Source organism: Chinchilla lanigera, unplaced genomic scaffold (genome assembly GCF_000276665.1).
Source record: "Chinchilla lanigera isolate Chin_1 unplaced genomic scaffold, ChiLan1.0 scaffold00065, whole genome shotgun sequence".
Classification (NCBI taxonomy): domain Eukaryota; kingdom Metazoa; phylum Chordata; class Mammalia; order Rodentia; family Chinchillidae; genus Chinchilla; species Chinchilla lanigera.
This window is the reverse complement of record NW_004955466.1, coordinates 1,282,169-1,309,252: the sequence shown is the minus strand read 5'-3', so window position 1 is coordinate 1,309,252 and position 27,084 is coordinate 1,282,169. Positions and strand designations below refer to the sequence as shown.

The following is a 27,084-nucleotide window of genomic DNA, read 5'->3' as shown; positions in this document are numbered from 1 at the left end:
GTTTAAGTTTTTGATCTTCAAGTTAGAATCCAAGTATTACCTTAGAAAATGCTGACTGAGAAAAATAGACCGAACTGAGCCAGAGAAATAGAACCAGAAACAATGATGGAAATGCACAAAAGACATCTTTGATCTGTTTGTCCCAAATGTCTATGATGAAGACAGGAAAAAGCAAAAACAACAAACAACCCACTGGGAAAATAATGGGGAGAATCCTTTTTCTCCCCTGATAACAGGAAAAAAACAAAGGTAAAGAAAGGAGATTTAGGTCATAATAAGCAGGGCCCAAAGATTAAGAATTTGAATTAGAGAGTCAGCCTTAAAAGCACCACATCTCGATTGAAAGTCAACAGGCCACTGACAGAAAGCTGTATTTTAAGGGCCATCCGGTACTTCTGCTTCAGTGACTGATAAAAAAAAAAGTACCGAAGGCCTGGAACTTGTAACACAGACCAAAGATGTCATCATTTCTGAGGTGGAGATAAACCCTGAGGTTTAACTCCATTGGTAATGGTGACACATCCATCCATATCCCATGCATCCAAGTTCTGAGCCAAGTTCTTTCCAGGTAGTCATCAACAGCTGGACACACATAAGGTCAATGACGCCCTTGGCCAAACAGCAAATGTGATGCACCCAGACACAAACTAATGAGTGTTCATTTATGTAACCCATGAATAGCTTCTTAGTCCTTCCCAGGAACAGGGCACCACGAGGGCACAAACTATCACTGGTAGTTTCTGCTCCCCGTGCATCCATCCCACTCCCACTCTACTCCAACATTCAGCCCCGACTTTTCCTGATGTCTGTGTCTATGGGGAAGATGACTGGAACAGTATCTCTTCCCTTGAAATAACCTTGTGTTAGCACTGTCTTCTCATTTTAGTCTCCCGACACAACTCTTCTTTTGCTGCATGGAAGAAATCCCTCTACTACCACGGGGTTATTTAAAAAAAAAAAAAAGAAGGCAAAAGATTGGATGGCAAAAGGTTTCAGACTATACTGGTTTGTGTCCTTTGCCTAAATGTTTTCCCAAATTTAACTTTTTTTGAGATAGGGTTTCACTCTGTACATATGGTCCTGAACACGCTATGTAGCCCAGCCTGCCCTCAAATCTGTGATCATTCTCCTGCCTCAGGCTGAGATTACAGGCACATATCACTACACTCAGCTTTCCATACAGTATTTAATTTTATTAATACTTGAATTATCCATGATGGATAACACATTTAAAGCTGTTCATATCTCAGTCCAGTATCACCAAGCTTGCTAGTAAACAATAAGGGAGAAAAAGACTAGGACACAGGAGCGTTTTTAATGGGGAAAGTGACCAGGACAGGTTGAGCACTGTGCTAGGTACCATGGGCTGGGCTGAGAGGCCCTTAACAGTCTGTACGTGCTGTTCCTGGGAGGGGAGGGTGGATGGGTGGGTGCGTGTGTGTGTGTGTGTGTGTGTGTGTGTGTATGAAAGAGAGACAGACTTGGGCCTAGTGTGTGTGTGTGTGTGTGTGTGTATGAAAGAGAGACAGACTTGGGCCTAGTGTGTGTGTGTGTGTGTATGAAAGAGAGACAGACTTGGGCCTAGTGTGTGTGTGTGTGTGTGTGTGTGTGTGTGTGTGTATGAAAGAGAGACAGACTTGGGCCTAGTCAAAATACAACTACATGACAGAACTAGTGAAAGGGACCTATGGAAATCTAAGGAAACTGAAATAGTTATCTAAATACAGGGCTTTGCAGAAACCCAAAGGAGCTCACTGGGTCTACTTCTTTTCTAGATAATGTTGATTTGACAAGAATTTCTGCTTACGGTAATCTGAAATCTACTTTTCTAGTATCTTATTCCTACCACAACCCCTGCAACGGGGTGGTGGCCAGCAAAGAAACTTTGGGTTAAACTTATGACAGACCTCATGTTCAATCCTACTGCTTCCAAATAAAGAAACTTAAGTGACTCAGAGAATTTAAGTGATTTCTCTCACATTATATAGCAAGTAAGTGGCAGAGGCAGGATTTGAACCATAGTCTGTATGGCTACAGTTCTTAGTATGGTTTCCATTATATCAATTGCCTTTAGAAGACAAAAGGGCTTGAATAGGACTGGAATTAGAGGCTTGTAATGATTTTTAAGTCTTTCTAGCACTATCAAATGGGCTAGTTATCAAATTGGGGAGGGGGGCGGTTTCTACCCAACAGTATCCCGAGCGCTACAACAGCACCATGGGATATTTCATCAGCTTACTGAATGTCCTACGGGAACAGAGCTGGATCTACCTTACTTTCTCCTGCACCAAGAACCTCTGGTATAAGGCCTAAAGTAAAGTGGACGCACAGCAAGTACTCACGGAGGGAAAAGCAGAATTTCAGAATAAGTAACACCAAAGGAAGACAGACAGAAGGCCTCCTATCTTCAAGAATCAGCTGTGTAGAACTAGAAATTCATTGACCAAACCAATCTTTCTGTCAAAGGTTACATGGAGAACAATTACACTAACTTTCAGATCTAAAAAAATAAGTAGGCTGGGGACATAGCTCAGTGGCACAAGTGCCTTCCTGGCAAGTGCAAGGTCCTGAGTTCGATTCCCAGTATGAAAAGAAAAAAAAATAAGTAGAGTTTCAATGTCTGAAAATTCAGACCATGGAAAGACCACTTCTTTGGTTTTGTTCATTAACTATCACCTCATCTGATTTCTCTTCTTGGCAGCTTTTTTCCCCCTCTTGAGACAGTCTTACTGTGTTCCCCAGGCTGCCCTTGAAAATGTGAGTTTTCTGCCTCAGCTGCTTGTAATCCCAAGTAGCTAGGATTACAGGTGTGCACCACTGCAACTAGCTTTGGCCAGTTGCTAGTAATTTAACATGAGGGTTTTTTTCTCCTTCTCTTCTCACCCAAACTGGTACCACTGGTGCCTAGAAAATGTGAAAAAGAGAACGAAGTCAATAGAGTCAAGAGAGTCATGGTGCAAACAGGTAAGGAAAGAATCATTGCTCCGAGTATTTGCAAGGCAGCTATCAGGGCTTGTATCTACATGTCCCCTGCAAGCCTCATACACTCACAGGTGGGGCTTTTTGGAGGTGGCTGAATCTAGGGTGTGTGAACGTAGATTAAGGGTGTGATAACTGGACTGGTCCTGACTGGCATCCCTCTGACACCAAGAAAAGATGGTTGTACGGGAACTTTATATCAATGGACAGAAAGAAGCCTGCCGCTGCTGCCAACTTGGCCTGCTGTGCCATGGGCTGTTTCTCTTCTGCCATGCTGCCCTGCCTTGCGGCCTGCCAACTATGGACTGATTCCTCTATAAACTGTGAGCAGAAATAGACCTTTCCTCCTTTAACTTGTAGGTGTTAGGGATTTCATTCCAGTAACAAGAAAGAAACTAAGACAGTAACCGAGACGACATACATATAATCACAGCAATGAGTGGACCTCTATAGTGTCTCTCCTGATATAATGACTTAACAAGAATACATTTTTATTAGTTTTGGCAAACTGTATAAACCAGATAGCTTCTCCTTGAATCTGAAATGGCTGAAGTCAAGATGCTGATCAGTAAGAACCTGGTCTTCTTTCCTCCATCACCCCACCAGACCACTAGTACAATAGCAGGGTCAGACTGAAAAGAGGGAATATTGTTTCTTTGTTTGTTCATTCATTTACTTGTTTTGTTTTTGAGATGGTCTTGCTGCCCAGTCCAGGCTGGGCTTGAACTACCCCAGGATGTCCACCCGAGTGCTGGGATTACATTACTATGTGTGATAGGAGTATTTTTCCCAAGAATTATAAGAATTTACATAACCGTCCTTCAGTGTCATTTCTAAGGCTATGAGTAAAGGCCTCAGCCATGACATAATCATTAATAGTAAGTGTCAATGAATAAAGTAGCACATCCCCATTCTTGAGCCGTTCTTGTTTGTTTTTTGAGATGCTATTTGTTTATATGGTTTTATATAACAGGCATTCTTAGGGTCATCTGTTCTGACTGGTGTAGCCAAATACACAGCATTCCTTTCTTTGGAAGTTTGGTTCAAAAGTCAAAGCCAAAGTTCCCACATAGCCGTCTTTCCTTGGTTTCAATGGGATGCAAAAGAGATAGAAGAGCTATAAATCGCCTTATCTAGTCTACTACAAGATACCAGAAAAGAAAGAGAGGGAGGCTGTCTCATAAAATTCTAGCATCAGGGCCGGGAAGTAGTTCAGTGGCACAATGCCTGCCTAGCAATCATGAGGTCCATAGTTCGATTCCCAGTACTCCCCCCCAAAATTCTAGTATCAGTAACTCACTCACATCTGAGAGGATCCCAAGATCTGAGCAACTCAGAGAATACACCTTGCTCAGAATCTACAGAGACCTCTCTAAAATGCCATGCCTACAAACTGTCCCCAAACCCCTTTCCTGAAGACAGGAGGGTAAGATGAAGGTCCTAACTTCTCCCCTTCCCTACCTATGCTCCTTCTTCTACCTCCTTAGGCCAAAGGTTGGGTTTCTCCCCTCAGCCTCTGAAGATCAGAAAACCACTCTCATTTCTAGCCATCTTCATTCACTTCTTTCATACCAATGTGCCTGCAGGAATAACTGCGCTTTCAATTTGGAAGTTAAAAGCAATGCAGTCAGGATTCCTTCCTTCCTTCCTTCCTTCCATACTGGGATTCAAACTCAGGACCTCATGTTTGCCAGGCGGGTGCTGTGCCACTGAGCTACATCCCCAGCCCAGGACTTCTTGATGCCTTGGTCTGATAGCAACTTATCAATCATCTAGGAAGTGGTCCCCAATGGCACCTTGAGTTACAGAATAGGACGTTTACATATTCTGTACTAAAATCAATCCCAAATACAACCTGGATAAAACACTATTATTGATTTTCTTGTCAGAGTATTTGAATCTTTTCCCTTTCTCCATAACCCATTAATTAATAGCTAGGACAAAAACCTTTGTGAGAATGGGAGGAATAAGTATTGAGTAACAATGAGGTAAAGGAGGAGTGAGCAGTACTGGAGGACAGAGAGCATCTGATCCGAAGGGGCTGATGAAAGACAGGAGGAGATAAAACTTCCATTTTCAAGCAAGAGCACGGGCCCTCCACAGAGGCAAATCATCTGGATCTTGCAAGACTGAAATGCTGACACATCCAATATAGTAAGAACAGAGTCAAGCATATAAGGACTTCACAAATGATTGCTAAATAGAACCAGTGAAGAACTGCTAGGCATGACTTTTCTCTCTCTCCCCCCTCTACACTCAGGTTAAGAAAGACAGCAAACAGGAAATGTTTTCAGCATTTCATGGAAGAACCTTATCTGGTAGCTCTACACTGAGATAAACACAATGTTGCAAAACATACTGATAAGGCAGGACTGTGAGGAAATATACAGAAAGGTGATACAACTTTATGAAAGGACAACTGGAAAACCAGGTAACAGTAGTGATTCGAATGATATAATGGATATCACATCTCTAAAATTACCTTCTTGGGCTTCAGAGAATTCAGCATGCGATATTCACGAAGAATCCAGTGGTTAATTCCATCTACATCCTAACTCATCTTATTTGACCTATGTAAGATCCAACACAGTTGCTTCTGCCATGGCTTTCCTACTACCTCATTGGTCAGTCTTTCTTGATCTCCTTTTGACTCTAAACTTTGGCACACCTTAGGGCTCAGTCCTCCCCTCTACCAGCTACACTCACTTGCTTGGTGGTACCGTCCAGGCTTATGGCTTTAATTACTAACTCTGTGCTAACAAAATTATTTATTTGCTATTTCTAGTCCCGATCTTTTTTGAACTTCAGACCTCCGAATCATTTAACATCTCTACCTGATATTTAAAGGTCATCTCGAACAACCTAACTCACTCCCCTTGCCCATCTTTTAGGAGATCCTGATGGTTTCACCTTCAGAATACACATTCCCTACTACTTTGGTTTAAGTGTTACTACCCACCTATGAGACTCCTAGCAGGTCTCCCCGTTTCTTTGCCAGCCCAATTCCTACAAAACACCCTCAACTCAGCAGCCAGAGTAACCCTCCTAAAGGAGGTCAGAACGTATCACTCTTCTGGCTCAACGTTGTTTAATGGCTGATTTGCTCAGTAAAAGCTTATACAGCTGAACATGGACACTGGTCATGCCCGTCCCCCACCATGGGTTTCATCTCCTACCTTCACTCCGCCTCAACACATTGGCTTGTGTGGTTTATGAAACACACCGGGCACACTCTTTTAGGACTTTTGTGCAGGGTCTTCCTAAAATCCTTTCCCCACCCTGCTGCATACCTTCTTACCACTTTGAGGTTTTTGCTCAAATGTGACCTCCTCAATGAGGTCTATACTGAACAGCTTATATTCTAAAACTGCAGTCCCATAATCACCCCCGACCACATCACTTCCTAGACTCCTTACTCTATGTCTTCCACAGAATGCCTCATGCTTTAAACATACTACTTATCATGTCTACTGTTCACTGTTCGTTTCCCTTGCTAGATTGTAAGTTCCATGATGGCAAAGGGCTCCTTTGTCTCTGCTGTATCCTAAACCTGTAGGACAGTGCCTAGGACATAGTAAGTTTTCAGCAAATATTTGATGAGTGATACAGCATGCAGTGGTAAAAAGTATTTTTCTGTGGGCTCCATTACCCAACATGTGGATTCCCAAGTGTTTCTATGCCTCTGTCTTCCCGCTGCCAATTTTAGATGTTTATTTTATAACATGTTTACTGTGGTAAGAGCAGAGAAAAACAAGCAGCTGAAATCCTACTTATCCTTCAAGGTTCTTTACAACGTTAATTACACGAGAATTATATCAATCTACTGAAATCTCATCAAGCTCTCCTTAAATGAACCCTGGATTCCACTTTTACACTGAGCGTGTTTTGTGTGAGCATGCACACACACAGCCTTTTTCTCACCCCTGTTATATTAGAAATTCTTTCAATCTTTTTGATGGTCCATACAGCTTTGCATAATGTCTTAAATAGGGATACTCGGTAAATGAACAAATTGAAGTAAATCCCCTTGTTTCTCTGAAATGAAGCTTAAGGGAGGCTAAAGCTATTACCTGCTCAAATGAGGTTTGGAAGTAGCTGCTGAGTTAATCTGTTTCATTCCTGATTCTACTTGGTAGAATTAAGAGTTTGCTGCTAAGAGGGACAGAAGTCTACTTCTCTTCCTTTTAAATAAGATACTCAAGCAACCTTTTAGCATTTCTGAAAGGCCTGAGTGAACAGCCATAGGGCCTTCAAGTTTCAAACCACCAGCTATAGCCGAGGATCCTGACAGTTCAGAGAGCAGCGGCTGACTCCTGGGGACTGTGGAACCACTTAGGAGATGAGAGAGGCCAGATGGAATGGAGACAGACAGTGCGGTCAGTAAAGCTCCATAGGCAGCGAGACTTAATTGTACATGAAAGTCAATTATATTGAGTTCTTCTGTCATATGTACTTCATATGTGTTTGCAACCACTTATGACCAATTAAAAACAGTTGTTTTTCCAATTACATGGGAAGAAAAAAACCAGATGCCTAGGTCTAACTCATCGAGAGGATGCATGTCTAGAAGGAGGGAGGGAGCAAACATACACACTGGACCAGTACTGTGCATTTACAGCTGCTCCCGGCCTACTTCTTCAGCCTGCTGCCAGTGGGGTGGGTGCAGTGACTTTGCAGTGAAAATCACGCTGCTCCCTGCCATTCCAGGAAAATCTGTCAAATAAGGGAACCCTTTGAAACTACTGATGAGTTGAGAGCAGTCTTCATGTAAGAGCAACACAACCAGGAAGCCATCAAAGGAAAATGTCTTGATCTCTAAGGAGTTTTCCAAAGGCATGTGGAAAAAAAAAAAGGATAAGATAGTGCATGCTTATAATCCCAATACTCTGGAAGGCTGAGGCAGGAGGACTGAAAGTTCAAGTGCAGCCTGGGTAACTTAGTGAGACCCTGTCTTAAAATAAAAAAAAGCGCTGTGAATATAAGTAGCTCTGTAGTAAGGTTTTAGGTTCAAAAGGAGAAGTGGGGGAAAAAACCACTCCTCATTTTTTTCAGCCAGGGTCTTCCTATGTGGTCTAGGTTGGCCCTGAACTTTTGATTTTCCTGCCTCAGCTTCCTTGACAGCAAGATTATCGGGGTGTGTCACTGTGCCCAGCTGAGATTCGTAATGAGGAATAACAATCACTGAGTTGCTACTAAGTACTCTCACAATAATTCTGAGAGTAGATATTTTTATCAGTGATGATGATGTTATTACCCTTTCTTTATAGATGAAGAAACAGAAGTCTGACAAGATTAAACAACTTTTTCAAGGCCTCCAACTAGAAGATGAATGGATCAGGAATTTAAAAGTAGACTTACTATTATATTACATTATACTTTTTTCCATAAATAGGAATGCTTTAGAGGCGTATCTCAAGGGAAACAACTCTGTGAAGACCTTAAAACAAAAAGTAGGGAAAAGAGAAGGGAAACAGAAATATTTCACTGCATTTGCCAGATCTATTACTTCTATTCCTAGGTCACGAAGGAGAAAATGTTTTTGAAATCATGGGTCTACATTGATCTTACCTATTACTAGCAAAAACAGTATCTTACATTTGCGTGCAACTAGAAGATTTCCAAGACTATTACATCAATGCATAATACTATAGTAAGAGTGGAGCATCTCACATTTTACAGAAGAAAATGAGACAGACAACTACTGTTAGTTAACTTGTCTGGAACTGTTCATCCAGTTAGGACAGTGGTGGATTTAAATCCAGGAATGATTTTAACTCTAATGCTCCTTCCAACGTATTTCCCTGGGTCCATATGTAGCCTATGGTCTATTTCTCTTCAGAATCACCATATAAAAACAGATGTCCTGGTCCAGGGATATGGTTCAGTGGCACGAGCATGTGCTTGGCAAGTGCAAGGTCCTGAGTTTGATTCCTGGCACTTAAAAAAAGATGCCCTTTTTTACCTGGGTGTGGTGGTATACACTTTTAATCCCAGAACTCATAAGGCTGAGGCAGGAGGATCCTTGTGAGTCCAAGGAATGAGCTCAAGGCCAGCCTGAACTACATACCAAGATCCTACCTCAAAAATAAAAAGCAAAAAGTGAAAAACAAAAAACAGATACCCTTCTTGCCTCCTTCAGAATTACAAAACAAACATTCTGGTGGGCCTTTTCTTTGCTACACTAAAATTCTTCACTCTTACTTATTCCTCTAATTTTAAAGGGTTTCATTTTCTAGAAATGAGTTATTATTTGACATGAACTGAAAAATATAACCCAATCTTGCCAGGCAGCAAGTATTACCGGGTATGGATATGGGTCTTAGTATCTACAAGTGATTGCCTCAGCCCACTATGAAGCTTTATGTGAAATACTTAGGCCAGTTAAGGCAGAACTATTGATATAATAAATTTCATCTCTCTGTGGAGTTTGTGTAGCATTAAGAAGAAACTGGCATTCTTTACAAGTAAGAGAGTACAGAAGCAAAGGATGCCCTTGCCTTTGGGTCATACTCAGGACTTTCTTGGCATTTGGCACACGCTGTGAGGCACAGAGCAGGCATTCAATAAATGGGGACTGCTTGTCATCTAGTTAATTACTGATTATGCCATTAAGTATACAAGAGCAAGCCACCTTCCCTCTATTAGCTTGCCTCAGTATATTATAGCCAACAGGTACATAGGGGAATTGTGAACACATGCTTGTCCTTGGTCCATTAAGTCAAAGAGGCAGTAGGTTGGATTAGGAGTTTCCTGGTAGGATTTTCTTCATCAAAGCCTGCAAAGCTAGAATTCCAGAGCTGTATGTAGCCCTCAAATGTTTAGTTTGCTGAATAGTTTTAAAAACTATGAATTAATTGCTAACGTTTAGAAATAGAGGTATTACACATAAAAATGAGAAGTGCCAAGTATTACTGAAGCTGGGCTGAAGAGAAGAGCTGCAAACAAGATGAGCTGAAAACATGTACAAAGAGAGTGATGCCATCACACTCCTCGCCAAAGCCCACCTGCCCAGGAAAACGCTCACCGGACACAAGCAGAGGCCTGAGGGTTACCAAATGGCGCGGACCTAAAGAGAGGCTTTTAAAAAGGACATGAGTCACAGCCTGGGGTAGAATTACACAAAAATCTATGAGACCCACAGCCTCATTCCCTTTTTAGGCTCTTAGAACCACAGTTTTAGCTGCCAGGCAAATACCGTCCGTCCCATGTAGGAGATAAGATTTCTCTTTTGGGAAACTAATTTCAATAGTAGGAAGTCAATGGAGAATGTCCAAAATTAAAAACTCAAAAAAAAAATGAGTGTGTTACAGGGAAAGCTAGAGAGACTGCTGTGTTTTTTAAAATACGATTTACAATATTACTTGACTTAAAAATCACATACCAGTATTACTGTAATAAAAAGAAGTCCTTAATTACAAATATAGAAATAGAGAAAACAGAAACAAGAAAGCACAGAAAGCAGAAAGGTACACGAATAAGAAAAAAGGAGAGACTGTGGGTGGGTTCTGTCGGAATAGTGGTGGGAAGACTGAACCCCCAAATGAGCAGAGGCTTGCTAAAAATAGTCTAAAAAGGTGCAGAGCAAGATGACAGAGGGACAGACTGTGATTTATGAGGTAATGCTGAGGAGAAATACAGAAAAAAACCGAACTCCTCAACAACCAGTTAGTGACCCCAACAAGGATAATCATGAGGTCCTGTGCTATGTACACAGAAACCTCAGCACCCAGGACCGGCCACAGCCGGTGAGAAAACCATGGTTTTCTGGCCAACTCTAATGTAAGGAGATCATGGGTTCTGTGGCCTCCAAAATGGCTTACGTGACATGGGGTGTACTGTCCGAAGCACCAGGCAGCACACCTTAGAATTAACGAGCCAGAGTTTAAATTAATCCTTAAACAGAGGGAGGACGAGTTCAGAGAAGTAAGTACAGGAAAAGAACCAACATCATTTCTTTGAGGAATTACTAAATAAGCTTGAGGGTATTATCTATGAGGAACGTCTGGAAGAGCACATGACACCTACCTTGTAAGAGCAAGGAATACCAGGGATACAAATGTACAAAAAAAAAAAGTGGGGACACAGCAGCCAAGTGAGCTCCCGCGGGCTACGGAGCAGTGCCTCCGGAGAGACCGAACTGCTGGCACCTTGATTCTAGACTTCCAGACTCCAAAACTGTGAGAATGTAAGTGTTTGTTGTTTAAGCCACTCAGTCTGTTGCGTGGTTATTGTAGCTCTGGCAGACAGGTGGTCCAAACTCTAAGGCACTACAGGAACGAGTAGACTCATTTTAGACTCTCAGGTCTAAAATCTAAACCCCCCACAATACTAATTCTTTCCTATTCTTTCTTTATAGAAACGTCAAACATTCCGGAGAATAGTCTTGGAAAGGAGGGTGTATTACCCATTTTCTATTTTAACAGTCATATCTACTTAACAGTTGAAAAGCTTTTTAAGATCAGCTGAAATACACAGTGAAGCCCAGAGGTCGTTTCTCGGCCGGTCAGCCTGCCGCTTCCCGGGGCAGGAGACAACGCCCAGCAACCTCCAGGGCTGCAGCATCACTCCGGGCAGGCGGAGGCTGCTGTCCCACCTGATGCTGCTTTACTCGCGCCTTCCAAGCCCTAGCAGGGAAACCCCTTTTCTTGCCTTGTTTAGTAACTCACCGCTGCAACTGTAGTTTACACAGAAGACAGCCCCAACAGGTTTTGAAAGGCAGACATTTGCTAACAATACTGTTAATTCAAGAACAGGCAAAGCCCAAAATTTCCTTCAGCATTAAGCAGCAGACAAATACTGTGTCATATACTTGGCCTAGACCTCCGTATTTTTCTTATGGCCATTATCCAGCTTGATGCCGTGTGTCACCTAGAGCAGAGGGCTGTATGAGATGTCCTCAGTATAAAAAGAAATAGACATTTTTCTACCAGTAGGTGAGAAAATACCAGAAGATATTATCAAAAATAAAGATGGATGATTCAGTTATTTGAAAACTCAAGTGGTTTACATCTAAATTTATGAAAAGTTACAGGCTTTTCTCAGACTACTGCTAGAGCAAATGCAGAAATATTTCTTTGATGTCTGAGGTTCTCAAAACCTCAGGAAACGCACCTGTCAACAGAGAAAGCCTCCCTTCAGTTAACATCACCAGGAAGACCAAAGGAAAGAAAAAAGCCCTAACAACTGTTTATAAAGTTATAAGCAGAAATGCAGAGACAGATAATAAAGGAAAAGCATGTAAAAGCAAGATAAAAGTATTCCAAGTGTGGATATAAGAGGAGATAGGAAACGGAGATCTGTAAGGTCTAAAATCAAAGTTCTTCAGAGGAAGAAAAAAAATCTAAGCATTATTCTTATTTTAAACTTTCCTTTGGTCATTTTTCTGATAAAGTGTTTATTATGTTAAAAGATGTATCTTCTCCAGGGGACAGATCTGTCCCCTTAGGGCACTACATGACTGAAGTCAGTACAGCCAACCGTAACGGCAGGTTCACACACTGAGGACATACCTGCTTCTGGATCTGCAGGGATTCTCCACATGTACAGGTTGAAGTCATCAGAGCCTGAAAGGATATACTGTTGGGACAAAAAAAAGTTCACATTTTATTTTATAATTGGATATATTATTATCCAATTATAGTACATAACAATAAATATACAATAATACACATATCCTGACTTATTATATATCTCTTTTTATGTGTACAAAGAGACTTTAAAAAAATAATAAATGGGCATGTATTTATAAGGCACCATACAGCAAACATCCTCATAAAAATATTTGCAAATCAAAAAACTTGCTGGCTAAAACTCAGCAACTAAAAAAAAAAAAAAAAAAAAAAAAAGTAAAACTGGGTGAAGGATTTGAACAGCCATTTCTCAAAAGATACAAATGGCCACAACGTACAAGGAGTGACATTCCATATCACTAATCATCAGGATTTTGCAAAGCAAAACTGCAATGAGACACACTACATGCTATTAGGATGGCTACGACCAGAACAGAGACCATCACAAGTACTGACCAGGGCTGGATATGGTGGTGCACACCTATACCAGCACTTGGGAGGCTGAGGCAGGAGGATCACTACAACTTTGAAGCCAGCATGGGCTACAGAGTAAGTTCAAGGCCAGCCTAAACTACACAGTGAGACCTTGTCTCAAAACAACCAACCAACCAACCAACCAACCAACCAAGCAAAAACCAAACCAACCGAATAAACACAAGCCACAAAAACAAAAAACAAATACTGACAAGACCAAGTGGAACCCTGTTACTAGGCACTGCTAATGGGAATGTAAAATGGTGCAGCCAGTGAAGAAAACAGTAAGTCAATTTCTCCAAAAGTTAATTATATAAATACCACATAACTCAGAAACTGTAATCCTAGATATAAATCCAAGGATTGAAAGCAAGGACTTCAACAAATATCGGTATGCTGTATTGCCACTTTCATATCAGTATTATTTACAATAGCCAAAAGGTGAAAGCAGCCCAACTGTCCACTAACAGACAAATGGATAAACAAAAATGTGGTAACATTACTCAGTGGAATATTATTCAGCCTTTAAAAGGGAGGAGATTCTAATACATGCTACAATATCGGTAAGCCTTGAGGAATTATATTATACAAAACAAGGCAGATACACACAAAAAATACTGTATTGAGAGATTCTGCTTACATGAAGTACTTAAGAGTAGTGAACTGTCATAGAGACAGAAAGTGGAATGATGGCTGCCAAGAGTTAGGGGGAAAGAACAGAAAGTGGGTGTTTAATGGATATGGAGCTTTGGTCTGGGATATCAAAAAATTCCTGAGATCAGTAATAACAATGGCTATGCAACAACGAGAACGTACTCAATGCCATCAAACTATACAATTGTTATTATTAACTTTTTTTGGGTCTTTTTGAGACAGGGTCTTCCTTTGCAGTTCAGGGTAGCCTTGAACTCACAGTGATCCTCCTGCCTCAGCCTCCCCAGTGCTGGGATCACAGGCGTGCACCACCACGCCTGGCTTATTATTAACTTTTAAAATTCTCTTTTTGATGCTAGGGATTGATTCCAGGGCCTTGCACATACTGTACTCCCAGCCCCTGAATTTAAAAATATTCATTTAAAAATATTCAAAACAGTAAACCTCATGTTATGAACATTTTACTACAATTTGAAAAAAAAATGCAGAAAATACAAAGTAGGGGCTTCCCAGAATTTTTTTCTTTTTAAAATGTAAGGCCAAGCATCCTGAACTTCCCTGCTGTCAACTGACATCTCTGAGCAGGACGCCACTGCCAGCTCAGCCGAAGTTAGTGTCCAAGGTACAACCAATCCCGTTTTATGCGGCAGTTCAAATTGCCTGATCTCAAGAAGTTCACTATGCCAGACCTATTCTAATTTAGACTCATAAAAACACTGTCTAATATGTTTAATGGTAACAAGTAAGGCAGTTCTGGGAGCTCATGTTTTATTTAATGTTGAGGTCATGATTACTTCCTGCTTTTTGGCCCTATCTGCTTATTTCCCTAGAAAAAGAAAAGCCCATTGTTTTCTAGAGAAAACTTCTTACCTGAAAAGGGCACTGTGAAGTTTCGAAGAGAGTATAAATCCAATATACACATAAGCTCATGCTTTACATAAACACTGAAGTACTAAAATTAGTACTTTATGTTACTAAAGTACTACATTCCTTGTAATCATTGTGTGTGTGTGTGTGCGTGTGTGTGAGACAGGGACTTACTTTGTAGTTCAGACTGGCCTTGAACCCACTATGTAGCCCAGGCTGGCCTTGAACTTGTAGCGATTCTCCTGCCTCAGCTTTACAAGTGCTGGGATTACTGGCACGTACCACCATGCCTGGTATTGCAATCATTTAAAAGTCCGTTTACTAGCTTTCAAAACATACATTGAAACACAAGGAAGGAGGTAAAGGCCAGTATGTTTAGAGATAAAGCAAAAGCTATGTTAAAGGGCTAGGGAAAGCCAGGCATAGTAGCACACACCTGTAATTGTACTCTGAGAGGCTGAGGCAGCCTCAGCTACATAACAGCTTGGCTAGATCCTATCTCAAAATAAAAAATAAAAAAGGGTTGGGGATACAGCTCAGTACAGGAGCCCTGGCTTCAATCCTAGTACTGTCCTAACTCTCCAAAACGCTCAGTGATTGGTCCAGGGCACAGTGGAAAAAAGCAGTGAGTTATTTTCTCATCTATAAAACAAGAGAACTGGACTGGATGCTCTCCGAAGCACTGATGCTTACAGAGACACAGAGAGTGACAACCTGGATTCCTAAGAGCTTACATCCAGTTGAAAATACAAAGCATGCAGGTATGCAGCAGCCATTCCATATGTGGAAGTCCGTAGGTGCCATGATGAGAAATAGGGACCCTGGTGATTCACTGAACTGGTGATTGGAGAAGAGAAAGATCTGAGCACGGAGCCAGCTTCACAGCAAAGTGTAGTTTAAAAGGCAAAGGAATGGAAGGTGCAAAGATAAAGCAATGGCAGTCCGTAGTCTACTTCTGTAACACGAACAGGAAGCAGGGCTTAGCTTTCTCCTTGATATCCCATTCCTATCCCTCAGGCCTTGCCATTTTGTATACTTTGCCCGATCTTCAACTGCCTGGATCACATGTCTGTCTGAGAGTATTCTCCAAAGCCTTTTAGTCAGCCAAATTCTCTAGGAATGAACATTGTTAGGCGCAGCCCAACCTCCTTGCTCCCAGGTAAAACTCAGGTTTGTGTTCTCTACCCCAGGGTCAGTCTGCCGCTGCCCACAGTAGCTGGCTCACTAAATCGTTCTTCCTCTCCCTGTCTAACATCTCTACTCCGCTGCCATTTGTGCTTCCAAATAAACTAGCTGCACCTGAAACTTGAACCCAAATTAAAATAAAGGGGTGGGGAATAAATAATACAAAAGAACTGCCCACTAATTATATGTATATATGATTACATAACATTTATTACTCAACATCTTATTGCGTGCTCTGTTTAAAACAGGCTATAAACTTCATACAGAATTCCTGCTTCTCTTCCTTTCTACCCAAACCTCCACAAACTACGTAAATCAAACATAAAAACAGTAAGCCGAGGCTGGGCTTATCAGAGGTTTTACTATTTCACTGCAAGGACTCAGCACTTTCCTATTTGTTCAACTGTTCACTACGGCAAAGCCCTGAAAAGGTAAAAGGGACTCTCAGACAGAATGCTGACTCAGAAGATTGCCTTAAAAGGAAGAAAATTTTCCTGCAGAGTTAAGGCTTGTTAGTTTTTATATGACAGCTCCTAAAATACGCAGAAAATACGTAGAATGCATAGGCTTCCTCTCAGGGATAAGGACAGCTGTTGATTGCTCTACTTTTTAAGACTAACTCTTCCACCTACCAAAAAGGAACAGCTCAGATGCTTTCCAAGGATGGGTCCTGACCCATGGACACGTGTAGGCAGGCTGTTTAGGTATTCACGCAGAGACTGAAATCGCCAAATGTGCTGGGAAAGTCATTTATGGCATTTTGTGGTTGTCTACTGGACCCCTGCCAGCATTAAAAGTTAGCTGCCTGGGAAACTTCATTAAATAACACTTAATGTCTCCTATACGTTAGGCACTGTTCTAGGGAAAGGAATATAGAACTGACCAAGGAGACCCCATCCCTGCCCTCATAAAGCTTACATCCTATTGAATAGAAAAATATTATACCTACATATAACGTGGATAAAAGGAAATTAGTTAAACAACAGTAAGTTTTATATGTGTGTGTATATGTACATGTATGGTGGTACTAAGGGTTACGGGGTTACAGGTTAAGAGATATTGGGAGTGGTAGGGGTGGGGAGTTTCTGTTTTATACAGAGTGGTCATAGAAGGCCTCTCTGACAAAATGGCATTTTGAGCAGAGCCCTGAGGGAAATGAGGGAGCAAGTTATGTGGATATCTGGAAGAAGAGTATTCCAGGAGACAGCACAGCGTTCTGGACTATTTTAAGATATAAAGTAGCCACTTAGAGCTACCTACTCCCTTTAAAGCTACTCAGAAGAAAAGATTATTTCAGGGGGCTGGATGCAGGGCTACATTTGCATCACTGGGGCTGCTGAAAGGATTCCTCTTCTGAGGCTGTGCTGGCACTGCCTCCTGGACTCGGGCTGGTTGGAACCTCAGACTGAGGCCTGCTAAAGGTTAGTGCTCAAGAGGTACTTCAAGTGTGCGTAGGCTGTCTCACAAATTCCTGCTGCAAGATGCAATGGAAAATGAACAAGAAAACAAAGATAAAATAGTTCCAATGCCACTCACTCTTCAAAGAAACCCAAAATAAATAATATTAAAACTGTACAAGCACAATTATTTGAATTAACTATAGTGACTGTCCATTAGGAACAAAAAGGTTAAAATCCTTAAAACAAACAAACAAACAAAAAACCTCCAGTCAAAGATCTGCCTTAAAGACCCCCAGCCTCTCCTCTAGGTAAGAGTCACATACAGCAGCTATTCTTTTATGTAAGGCCCCTCGCTCCTCCCAGTGAGGGCTGACTCCTAAGATAGACTTCCTTTCCTTTTCACCTTTTCTCTAAAGCTGAAGCCCTCTGTCAGCAAAAGAAAATGATCTTGTCAAAATTGCAACTGTAAATGTAACTTTAAACACAACACAACACAGGTACTGCAAGAGGTAAAGGGTGCAGGGAAAACATTCTTTAGACACTGTGTCTGCTGCCCAGACTCTTTTTCATATCCTCAAACACTTATTTTAAAAAAAAACAACCCATTTTTCACCCAAGATTCTTCTCTTGGAAGCTCACTGTACTCCTTGGTAGTATACCCCAATGTAAGTAAATTCTTCTCTTTTCTATAGTCTTTGTCTGTTGTTAAATTCTTCTTACTACCCGCTTCACCTGCCCTACAGCAGTCTCATGTGGCATAAACCATACAACTGAACATTGCCTCCAGTGGCAGAAACAGAACTATAGATTTCTCTCCCTTTCTTGTGTCCTTTTTATCTTGATACCTAACTTGAAACACAATCTGCACATTCTTACCCAAGGAATCTGATGTTTTGAGTCTAAAGCCGACCCAAAGTCCAGAAACAGCGTTCTGGTGTAGGTCACAGAAGGTTTGGCACCAGATAGCCCTCTATAAATAGGAAAGCTATAGACATTAGACAAAATGGTTATCCAAAAATCCCTACATTTAGCATCTTTATTCCCTTTTGTGAAGTAGGACTTCTACAATCAAATTTTACATTTAAACTGTCACTGTGGAAAAAAAGAAAATCTAAGGATTACTATTCAATTTTAGAAAAAGCAAACCAACAAAAAACTAAGTATGTGAGGTGATGTAAAAAATGTGGCCAAGTAGGGATATGAATATGAAGAATTCATTTACCTTTTCTACATTTTCAAGTTTATTTTATTCTAAATAGGGAGGGGTAAACCACAAATTAAAAACTCACTTCATTTAAGTCTCGTCAATGCATCTTAACTGAGAAAAGCAGAAAGGGGTCCAAAAAAAAGAATGTTTTAAATACTTTGTTATCTAGGCAACTGAGTCCCCCATTTCCCAAAATGCTCTGAGCTGGGAGAGAAGAAAGACACAAAAGTTACCTCAGATCACAGAGCACACATACTTCATTTTAATTTGCCTGTGTGCGCAAGATGGATGATACCAATGCAAAAACGAGCACAGATGGCTGTGTGGAGCTGCATTACCCACAATCCTCCCTGGCTGGCCACAAAGGTGAGCCGCTGGCCACACTCTGACCCAGCACACTGTTCAGACATTCTCTAGTCCACAATGGCAACCTCTTTACTGACCTCAGTGAAGTCCACATATTTTAAGTAGAATTAACCTAGGACCAGAGCTTGCTGGGTTTTTATTTAATCCATTTTCAATACGGAGATAAAAACTTGCTCAAGCACAGAGATCAACCTTCTCAATACACTTCAAGAAGGCCACTCCAGCTGGGTATGGTGGTGCATGGCTGTAATCCCAGCATTTGGGAGGCTGAGGCAGGAGGACTGCCTTGAATTTGAGACCAGCTGGGCTATACAAGAGAATTCAAGGCCAGCCTTCACTACACAGTGAGACTCTTGTCTCAAAAAACAAGGCTGCTTCATGAACATCAACCACCGTCCATAACACCAGAGGGAAAAAAATATCACTGCACTGTCACTCTGTCACTTTCTGACTTGTCCAAATATTCATTCTGTGTCAATCTCTTAATCTCGATAGAAAACAGCTATTCAAGTAATACTCTTATTTTCTGTACCGTGGTAACGCTTAGCACCCTCTCCAAGAACTGCCCCTTTCTTCATCTCTCAAATAACAGAATAAACCAAAGGAAGGACTAATCTGGAATACAGGTAATTGCCTACTATTTATAAATTTGTAGGGTTAAAATATATGACTATAAACAAAAGCAATAACCCACCCATCTCACATGCTCTAATAAATCAGAATATGTTTCAACAGGCCATTTAATAACAGAAAAATCTGTTGCTGCGTGACAGATAGATGGATGAACACACCACACATTTGTGTGTGTGTGTGGTGTACATATTTGCACATCTGATATCCTCAAATATCTGCTGAAAGAGAAAAAAACATTTTAATCGGTTACTGTTCGCTGAGCACTGATCAATTCACAGTTCTCTCCAAAGGCTCCCTCCAGAGTAACTGATCAATTATTCTCCAGTAGATGGCAGGCCTATCTAATTAACTATACTGACGAGGATAGAAAAACCAGATGGCTCTGCAGCCTGAATGAGTAATAGCAGACAGACTACCATTTAACATTAATTCAAACACAGCTCTTATTTCCCCGACCTTTCCTCAGAAGGGAAAAAAATATAATGGAACAACTTTGTGATATGCTATCTAAAAGACCATTTCCAGAAAAAGGCTTGCTAACTGGTATAAAATACACCTTTGACCTGAGAAACTATTTTGTAGATAATAATATGTAAAACGATAACCATTGATAATTTCCTACCATTTTGTGTGTAATTTGCTAAGTCCCCCCTATTATTATGTTATGCTTCTTTTATTCTTTAAAATTAAAAAAATAAATAAATAAAAATGTTTAATTTTGGAAAAAAAAAAATACACCTTTGATCATATCATTTATACTCCGGGTCTTTCATAAATTTCAACCAAAGCAATCTGAGCAAATTTTCTTTGGAAATAGGCAAAGCCATAGATTTACTTGTAGTAAGAGAAATAGAACTCAATTGGCTCCCAATAAAAACATACAAATATGCATACCCATAAGATTACATTGTTTTTTGTATGTAAAGTTATTCTTGCTCCTTTGAATTACTTGCCAGTTCAACTCCATTAGACTCTTGGAATTCTTTGGCTTATTAAAATAACCAACCTCTATGGATTCTGAATAGGAAAAGTTCTATTAGTAAAGAAATACTCCATAACATCAGCCAGTAACAATCAGTAGGGAAGAAATTTTTTAAAATGTTATAAACACCAACTGCTGCTGTAACAAGGTAGCCTGCAGTGTTTGAAGATGAATATTTGGCAAAGCCTGTTCTGGAAACCTGCACGTAGGATGAAGGGACATCAAACAAATGGCTTTCAGTACCCAGTTTGCCTTCGTGGGCCTCAGTTTTGGTATGTGGAAACCAGGAAGTGGGAGATGGTATCATTTACTTCAGTCCCGCTGTATTTATATTCTTCTTTCAAACTAAAGTCTCCATGAATTTAAAAAAAAAAGCAACACATTATCCTTTTCCTACAAAGCTTGACAACACCCACAAAAGAAGGCACAAGCTGCTTCGAGTTGTGTTTCTAAGCAGGTTAGGCAGGTAGGACAGAAGAGATTCTACTTGTCCTACTTCATTAACATCTACCAGGGTTTCCTAAATGGGCCTATACTTCTAGCCAGGAGCTATGCATTAAACTGTCATATCATGTCACCAGATCACATCAATTTTACTCACTCCTAGGGAGAAATCCAGGTCACTTAGTATTCCTTTTCAATTGAACAATTATAAACTAGGCCCTCTCTAACAGACCTGTCTGCACTTAACACTGTTTACACTTTTTAAGTTCTAAAACTGTCAGTAAATGTGCTAAAAGACGATCTAATACAAAGGAGAAATCTTAATCCATGACTGACAAATACCTGAGCCTCTATGCTCCAGGAGTGCCATATTACTATATGCAAAACTATGTGGACATAAGCGTTTAGACTTTCAAATAGATCTAGGGCTTAAAGAGTTAAAGATAACGATTTAATAAAGAAAGGTATTTTCATTGTACCTTTTTTTTATAAAACAAAAATCTCCTAAAATGTACACTCCTTAATACAAACAGGGAATTCTGCTACAACATTCTGTATTCAGCTCTTCCCTATCAGCTCATGGAAGACCATGTCACCGCTCGATCTCAATGACAAAGGTGGCAATATCCCTAGGAGTAAGAGGGCAGAATCAGAAGCAAGAGACTGAGCTTAGTTCTCATTTAGTCCTGCTGTTGATCAGATCAGCCATTTCAAATTACTTTGACCCTCAATTTCAGATGCAGATGAAAGCTGTCCAGTACACTCAAAGGTCACTAGAAGAACTCAAATATAATAGTGGAAAAGAAAGCTAAGAAAATGAAAAAATATCAGCCTAAAGTTATAAAACAAATCTAAGAATGGAACCAAGAGTAGAATTTTTGCCCATTAAAAGTATATTTTTATTTCAGAAAAGGGAGCACATACAACATGGCAGGCCCCCAAATGGGCACCACCAGGGCCATATGGGGTTGCAAAGAAAGCAAGGTGTGACTTTATAGGGTACTTGGGGAGCACTTACTGGTGTATTCCTGCACCTCTGCCCTGCAGAATCAACAGAGAGGGTGAGTGTTGACAGTGTCTGAGGCCAGGCTGTGTATTCAAGCCCATTTTGCTGGATTTATTGGGTACAAGTCAGCTCTTTGTAGGATGTGGCAGGATGATTTTATCATCAATATTCTGGGGGCCCTGCTGTCAAATTCAAAAGGAAGGTCTGTGTAACAACCCCAGTCTCCAGACCCTCCAGTGCTTAATCCTTTCGAGACAAGCTGATTCCTTCCCCATCCCTCTTTTGGCAAGATGTAGGGACTATCAGGTCTAGTCTTGGGACTAAGGCAAAAAAATTTTTAACTTTTTAAGATTTTAAAAATGACCCAGCTGTCTACTTCCAGGCATACATGCCTCTAGCCTGAAAGACTGACTTCCCAGCAGCCGGAGCTGCTCTGCTGGACTCATCTAGGACAAGAACCATTTAAGGAACTGTAACAGAAAGGGAACAAAAACTGAGTGCTGCCTTACAAATGCGTGCCAGAAAGCCTAGCAGGTGGAATACTAACACAGTATTCTTTTTCAACCCTGTTAAAAGATTGGCTCACTGAGGGTAGAGAGGGGAGTATAATGCTTCAAAGACAGAATGTACCAGTCAGGCTTCAAGGAAAAAAAAAGAAACAAAACAAAAAGTATACTGTAATGTGAAAGCAAAAAGGAGAACTTTGGGTTCAGACAGCCTCCAGAGGAAGGACTGGCACTTTACTGCAGGATTCCTCACTGTATTGCAAGGACAGGAGTTGGCTAGCTTAAAAAAAGGCTGAAGGACGCACCTTGAGACCATAATGTTAAGTGAAGTAACTCAAACGCATAAGCTGAAATAGCACATAGTTTCTCTTATATGAAACCCAAAATATGTATGTATGTATGTGTGTGTGTGTGTGTGTGTGTGTGTGTGTGTGTGTGTGTATAAAACGAAATAAAAGACAGGTAATGGGAAAAATGTGAAAAAAAGGGGGTATTGCAATTCAGTGTGGATAATGTATCAAAAAGTGTACCTTGACTTAGTACAATTATCTTACATGTTGTATATGTTCTTTGGCCTATTAGTCTAGTTTTCAATCTGTATATGTAGTAATTAACTTTATAAGGTCATATAAATAAATAAATCTGATGTTGCAAAAATAAAAGGGAATTGAAATGTTACGCATATGTACCAGTCCTTACAGTCAATGTAATCATTATGTACTGCAAACATGTACTAATAAAAGTGAAATAATTTTAAAAATTTAAAAGGCCTGGTGATGCATTATGTAGGAGCCAGGGGACAGCCTGAGCAACATAGTAAGAGACCCTCCTCAAGAAAGAAAAAAAAAATAAAAGCTCAAAAGTGTGGTTATTTCTTCTGATACCTACCCAGCTTGGTATCACTTCTGTCACCTACTTTGATGCTGTTAAGTTATTAAATTTAAATAATCAAGCTACTACAGTAGAATTAAGGAAATCACACATTTGTAGCAAAAAGTACACATTATATGTATGACTTTGAATGAAAATCTCAGAGGATATATCTGGCAAAGTCATGTGAATATGTCTACCACAGCTTCTAGAACACAATCAATGCTCAATAAACACCCACTTTCTTATTTTAAAAGATGGAGGGCTAAAAAAAAGTGGGGGGCATGATGGTTGGGCGTAGTGGCACACACCTATAATCCCAGCACTCAGGAGGCTGAGGAAGACTGTCACAAATTCAAGGCCAGACTGGATTATATAGTGAGTTCAAGGCCCAGCCTGAACTGCATAGCAAGACCAAAGAAAAAGAAAAAAAGGAAAGAGTTCAGTAAGAGCCACGAAAAAAAATGTGTTTGCACTCATCTATGAATTAGTGACAGACCACGGCACTAAACATGAGAAAAAAACCAACCCAGTGAATGAAGCACAGAAGTTTCAAACTGGTGTCTCTAAAGCCGAACAGATATATTAGCACATGTTTTTCATCCAAACAGTGAAGTAAGAATTTACTGCAATAATTAAAAATAAGGTTTTTGCCCATAAAAATCTACCTTCCCTTGAAGAAAACCACAGTTTTGGCAACTTGGAGGCTCACATGGTATAACGTTATGGCTTGTGTTTAGAGGTTTCCTAAAGCTTCATGCAGTCACAGATGGGGCTTTTGCAGAGGTGGTAGGATCTAGAGTGTGTGACGATTCATGATGCAATGCTTGGCTCAAGGGCATGAGGGTTGAGGGTGTGAGCACTACCTGTCCTAAGTACCCTGGATAAGAGAAGAGTGGCAGAATGACAGCGTTTAGATCCCCTGCTTGCTTTTGCTGTCCTTGGCCACCATGAGCTGTTTTTCCTGTGATGCCCCTCTGTCAAGCCACCCTGCCTTGCAACCAGTTGATTTATGGGCTGAAACCTCCACAAACTGTGAGCTAAATAAACTTTTCCTCCCTTAACTTGTGGGTGTTGGGCATTTTGTTTCAGCAACGAGAAAAGTAACTAAGTCACACAGCAACAACAGGCTGAAGCTAAGCAGATGCTGTCCCACTTTGATGGAATGCAGACTCTAGCTGGCCACAGTCTTCAACACTCGCAGTGCACTCCCACCCAATTCACTCACTGTGCAGCCAGCCTTGCTCCTAATGGCATCAAGTTATGACCACTGTATAGTGAATGTGCTCTCTGTTGAGAACTCAAAAATCTGGGTTCTAGTCGGGTGTGGTGGCGCACGCCTGTAATCCCAACACTCAGGAGGCTGAGGCAAGAGGATCGTTTAGAGTTTGAGACCAGCCTGGGCTACAAAGTGAGCTCAAGGACAGCCTAAACTGCATGGCAAGACTGTGTCTCAAAAAGACAAAAACAAACAAACAAACAAAAAAACTCTGGGTTTTAGTCCTGGTTCAGCTACAAACTTGATTTATGTACATAAACTTTCTGAGCACAAAAGTATCATTAATAGCTCTATGATTAGAATGCATTTAGGATGGTGGCAAGAAACATGTAAATGAAACAAAACAGGCTCAATGTACTTCATGCTTATTCCTGAGTCCAATTTCTTGAAATGTTAATTTCATTTTTAGGTTAATGAATTACCTAGTGAAGTTAGCATCGTCTAAAAAGAAGTATGGGCCCTCTGGCACAATATCTGGATCCATTTGTGTATTCTGAGTAGTCTCTTTGTAAGTAAAAGCCAGGAGACTATTTCAGAGAGATGGGATCACTTACTGTTTTCTTGTCCATATTCATACCTATTATGGAAATTCTTAGATTCCTTTCTGGGATGGTTACCCAGCCTATGACTAAAGGAAGAATTGCAGAGCACAATCTCAGGCTGCAGGCATTCTCAGCACATACAGAGATGAGCATGGTGGCACATGCCTGTGCCCCTGAAGTACAATACTTGGGAGGCTGAGACAGGGAGATTGTGGGTTTGAGGCTAGCCTGAGCAACACAACAACATCCCATCTAAGAAAGAGAACGAGCAAGTGAGAGAGAAAGGGAGGGATGGAGGGCAGAAGAGAGGAAGATAGGTACAGACTACAATAAGGAAAGTATAGGCTTTGGAATTTGAAAGCAGCAAAAAAGATCCTGTCTGGACTAGTCGAAGAATACATGTCAGTTGTAGAGATCATACTGAACCATGGCAACTGCTGTTGTGGCCCTGAGTGCCGAAAGCCAGAGTTTACACATCTCCTTCAAGACAGATGCTCTAGGACGAGGACAGAAAGTTTGGTCTCTTGTGCAGCATTTAAAAGCTGTAAGCTCAACTGACTAGTGTTACTGTAAATCCATTATTTAATTCAGCCTCCTAAAACTCCCTGAAAGCTGAACTGAAGAAATGGTATTTATCAATCAAGATTCAGTTAGAGAAGCCTTAAGCCCAGAAAGCTAAATACCACACATTAACCAAAACACTCAAGATTTACTTCAACAAATATTTATTGTGCTCTACTTACGTTTCCCTAGGTTGTATGCCTCCGATAATACAGGGGAATATGAACAGACTTAACAGTAGCTCTGACTGGTCCAAAGTGAGAGTCACTGCCTTTGAATCCTCCTTTCTCCAAGAGAAAACACTTTTAGTGCAGTTTATTAGAGAGATATCCATAATCTCTCCCATTAGGACAAAAGTCACAAATAATAAACTAGTCAAATCTGAACTGTAAGAATCAAAAGCACTCAATGTTTTTATCAATACATATAACCTCCAAAGCAAAATCAACTGTACCTTCAAGGTACATACCCATCACAAAACACCCTGCAGAGCTCTGCCTCTGCCAACACCTGCACCAGTGCTTCTGGGCAAATGGATGAGTATAATCTACAATGAAGGGGACAACATCCAAGGATGATATTACTGGCATCTAGTGGGGAAAGGTCAGGGACACTGTTTCCCATCCTGTAATGTATAGGACATCCCTACACAAAAAGGACTTATCCAACCAAAATGTGATAGTATTAAGGTGCTCCACAATTTGGCCAGGGGCTTTTGTTTTGTTTTGTTTTTGTCTTTTTGAGACAGGGTCTCACTATGCAGTTCAGGCTGTCCTTGAGCTCACTTTGTAACCCAGGCTGGTCTTGAACTTGCAATGATCCTCCTACCTCAGCCTCCTGAACACTGGAGTACTGGGATTACAAGCGTGTGCCACCATGCCAGGCTGCCAGGGGCTTTTGATTTGTTTTTTGTTTTGTTTTTTTTTGGTGGTGGTGGTAGTTGCTGTAGTAAGACAAGGTCTTGCTATGTAGTTCAGGCTGGTCTTGAACTCACTATGTAATCCAGACTGGCCTCAAACTTGCAGCAATCCTCCCGCCTCAGGCTTTCAAATGCTGGGATTACAGGCATGCATCACTATGCCTGAGCTTTGAGCTGGGTTTCTTAAGGGCTCCATGAAAACAAGATTCAGTGGTTAAGACATAGGCTGAAAAAGCCACAACATTCACTTTCCTTCATCTTTTTCCTTTCCCACAACATGTGTTCACGGTAATAAAGTCTAATAAATAATTACATTTACTGCAGACTCTTTATTTTTCAGTGAAATAAGAATCATATAATAGATTGACAGACAGTGGAAACATCAATAAAGCCATAGAAGAAAAATGAAAAGAGGAGGGGAATTGGTTGTCGTTTCACAGCTGTATGAAGTTAAATCAACCATTCCGCACAGCAGACAATTCTCTGTTCTACTGTGACTCTGATCATCCCATCTCTAGAGGCTTAGGCTTATTCTTTCTACTCAAGAAACAAATTCTCTGCAATAGCACAATGGCAACTAGGTCTTTTAGGCACTGTGGCCTCCCCAAGCAGGCATGCTCATGTAACTGGGGCCATCTAGT

The 27,084-nt window shown here is 40.8% G+C and overlaps 1 protein-coding gene across 2 annotated transcripts in view; it reads right to left on the bottom strand.

Annotated features, from left to right (window-relative positions):
• Nucleotides 1–27,084, bottom strand: part of Dcaf5 (DDB1 and CUL4 associated factor 5) — a 105,739-nt gene that overhangs the window by 13,452 nt on the left and 65,203 nt on the right. For both annotated transcript variants that reach the window (XM_005399043.2, XM_005399044.2), the window contains one exon: nt 12,489–12,555. In XM_005399043.2, coding sequence (XP_005399100.1) covers nt 12,489–12,555 — 67 coding nt within the window. The remainder of the gene's footprint in view (nt 1–12,488; nt 12,556–27,084) is intronic.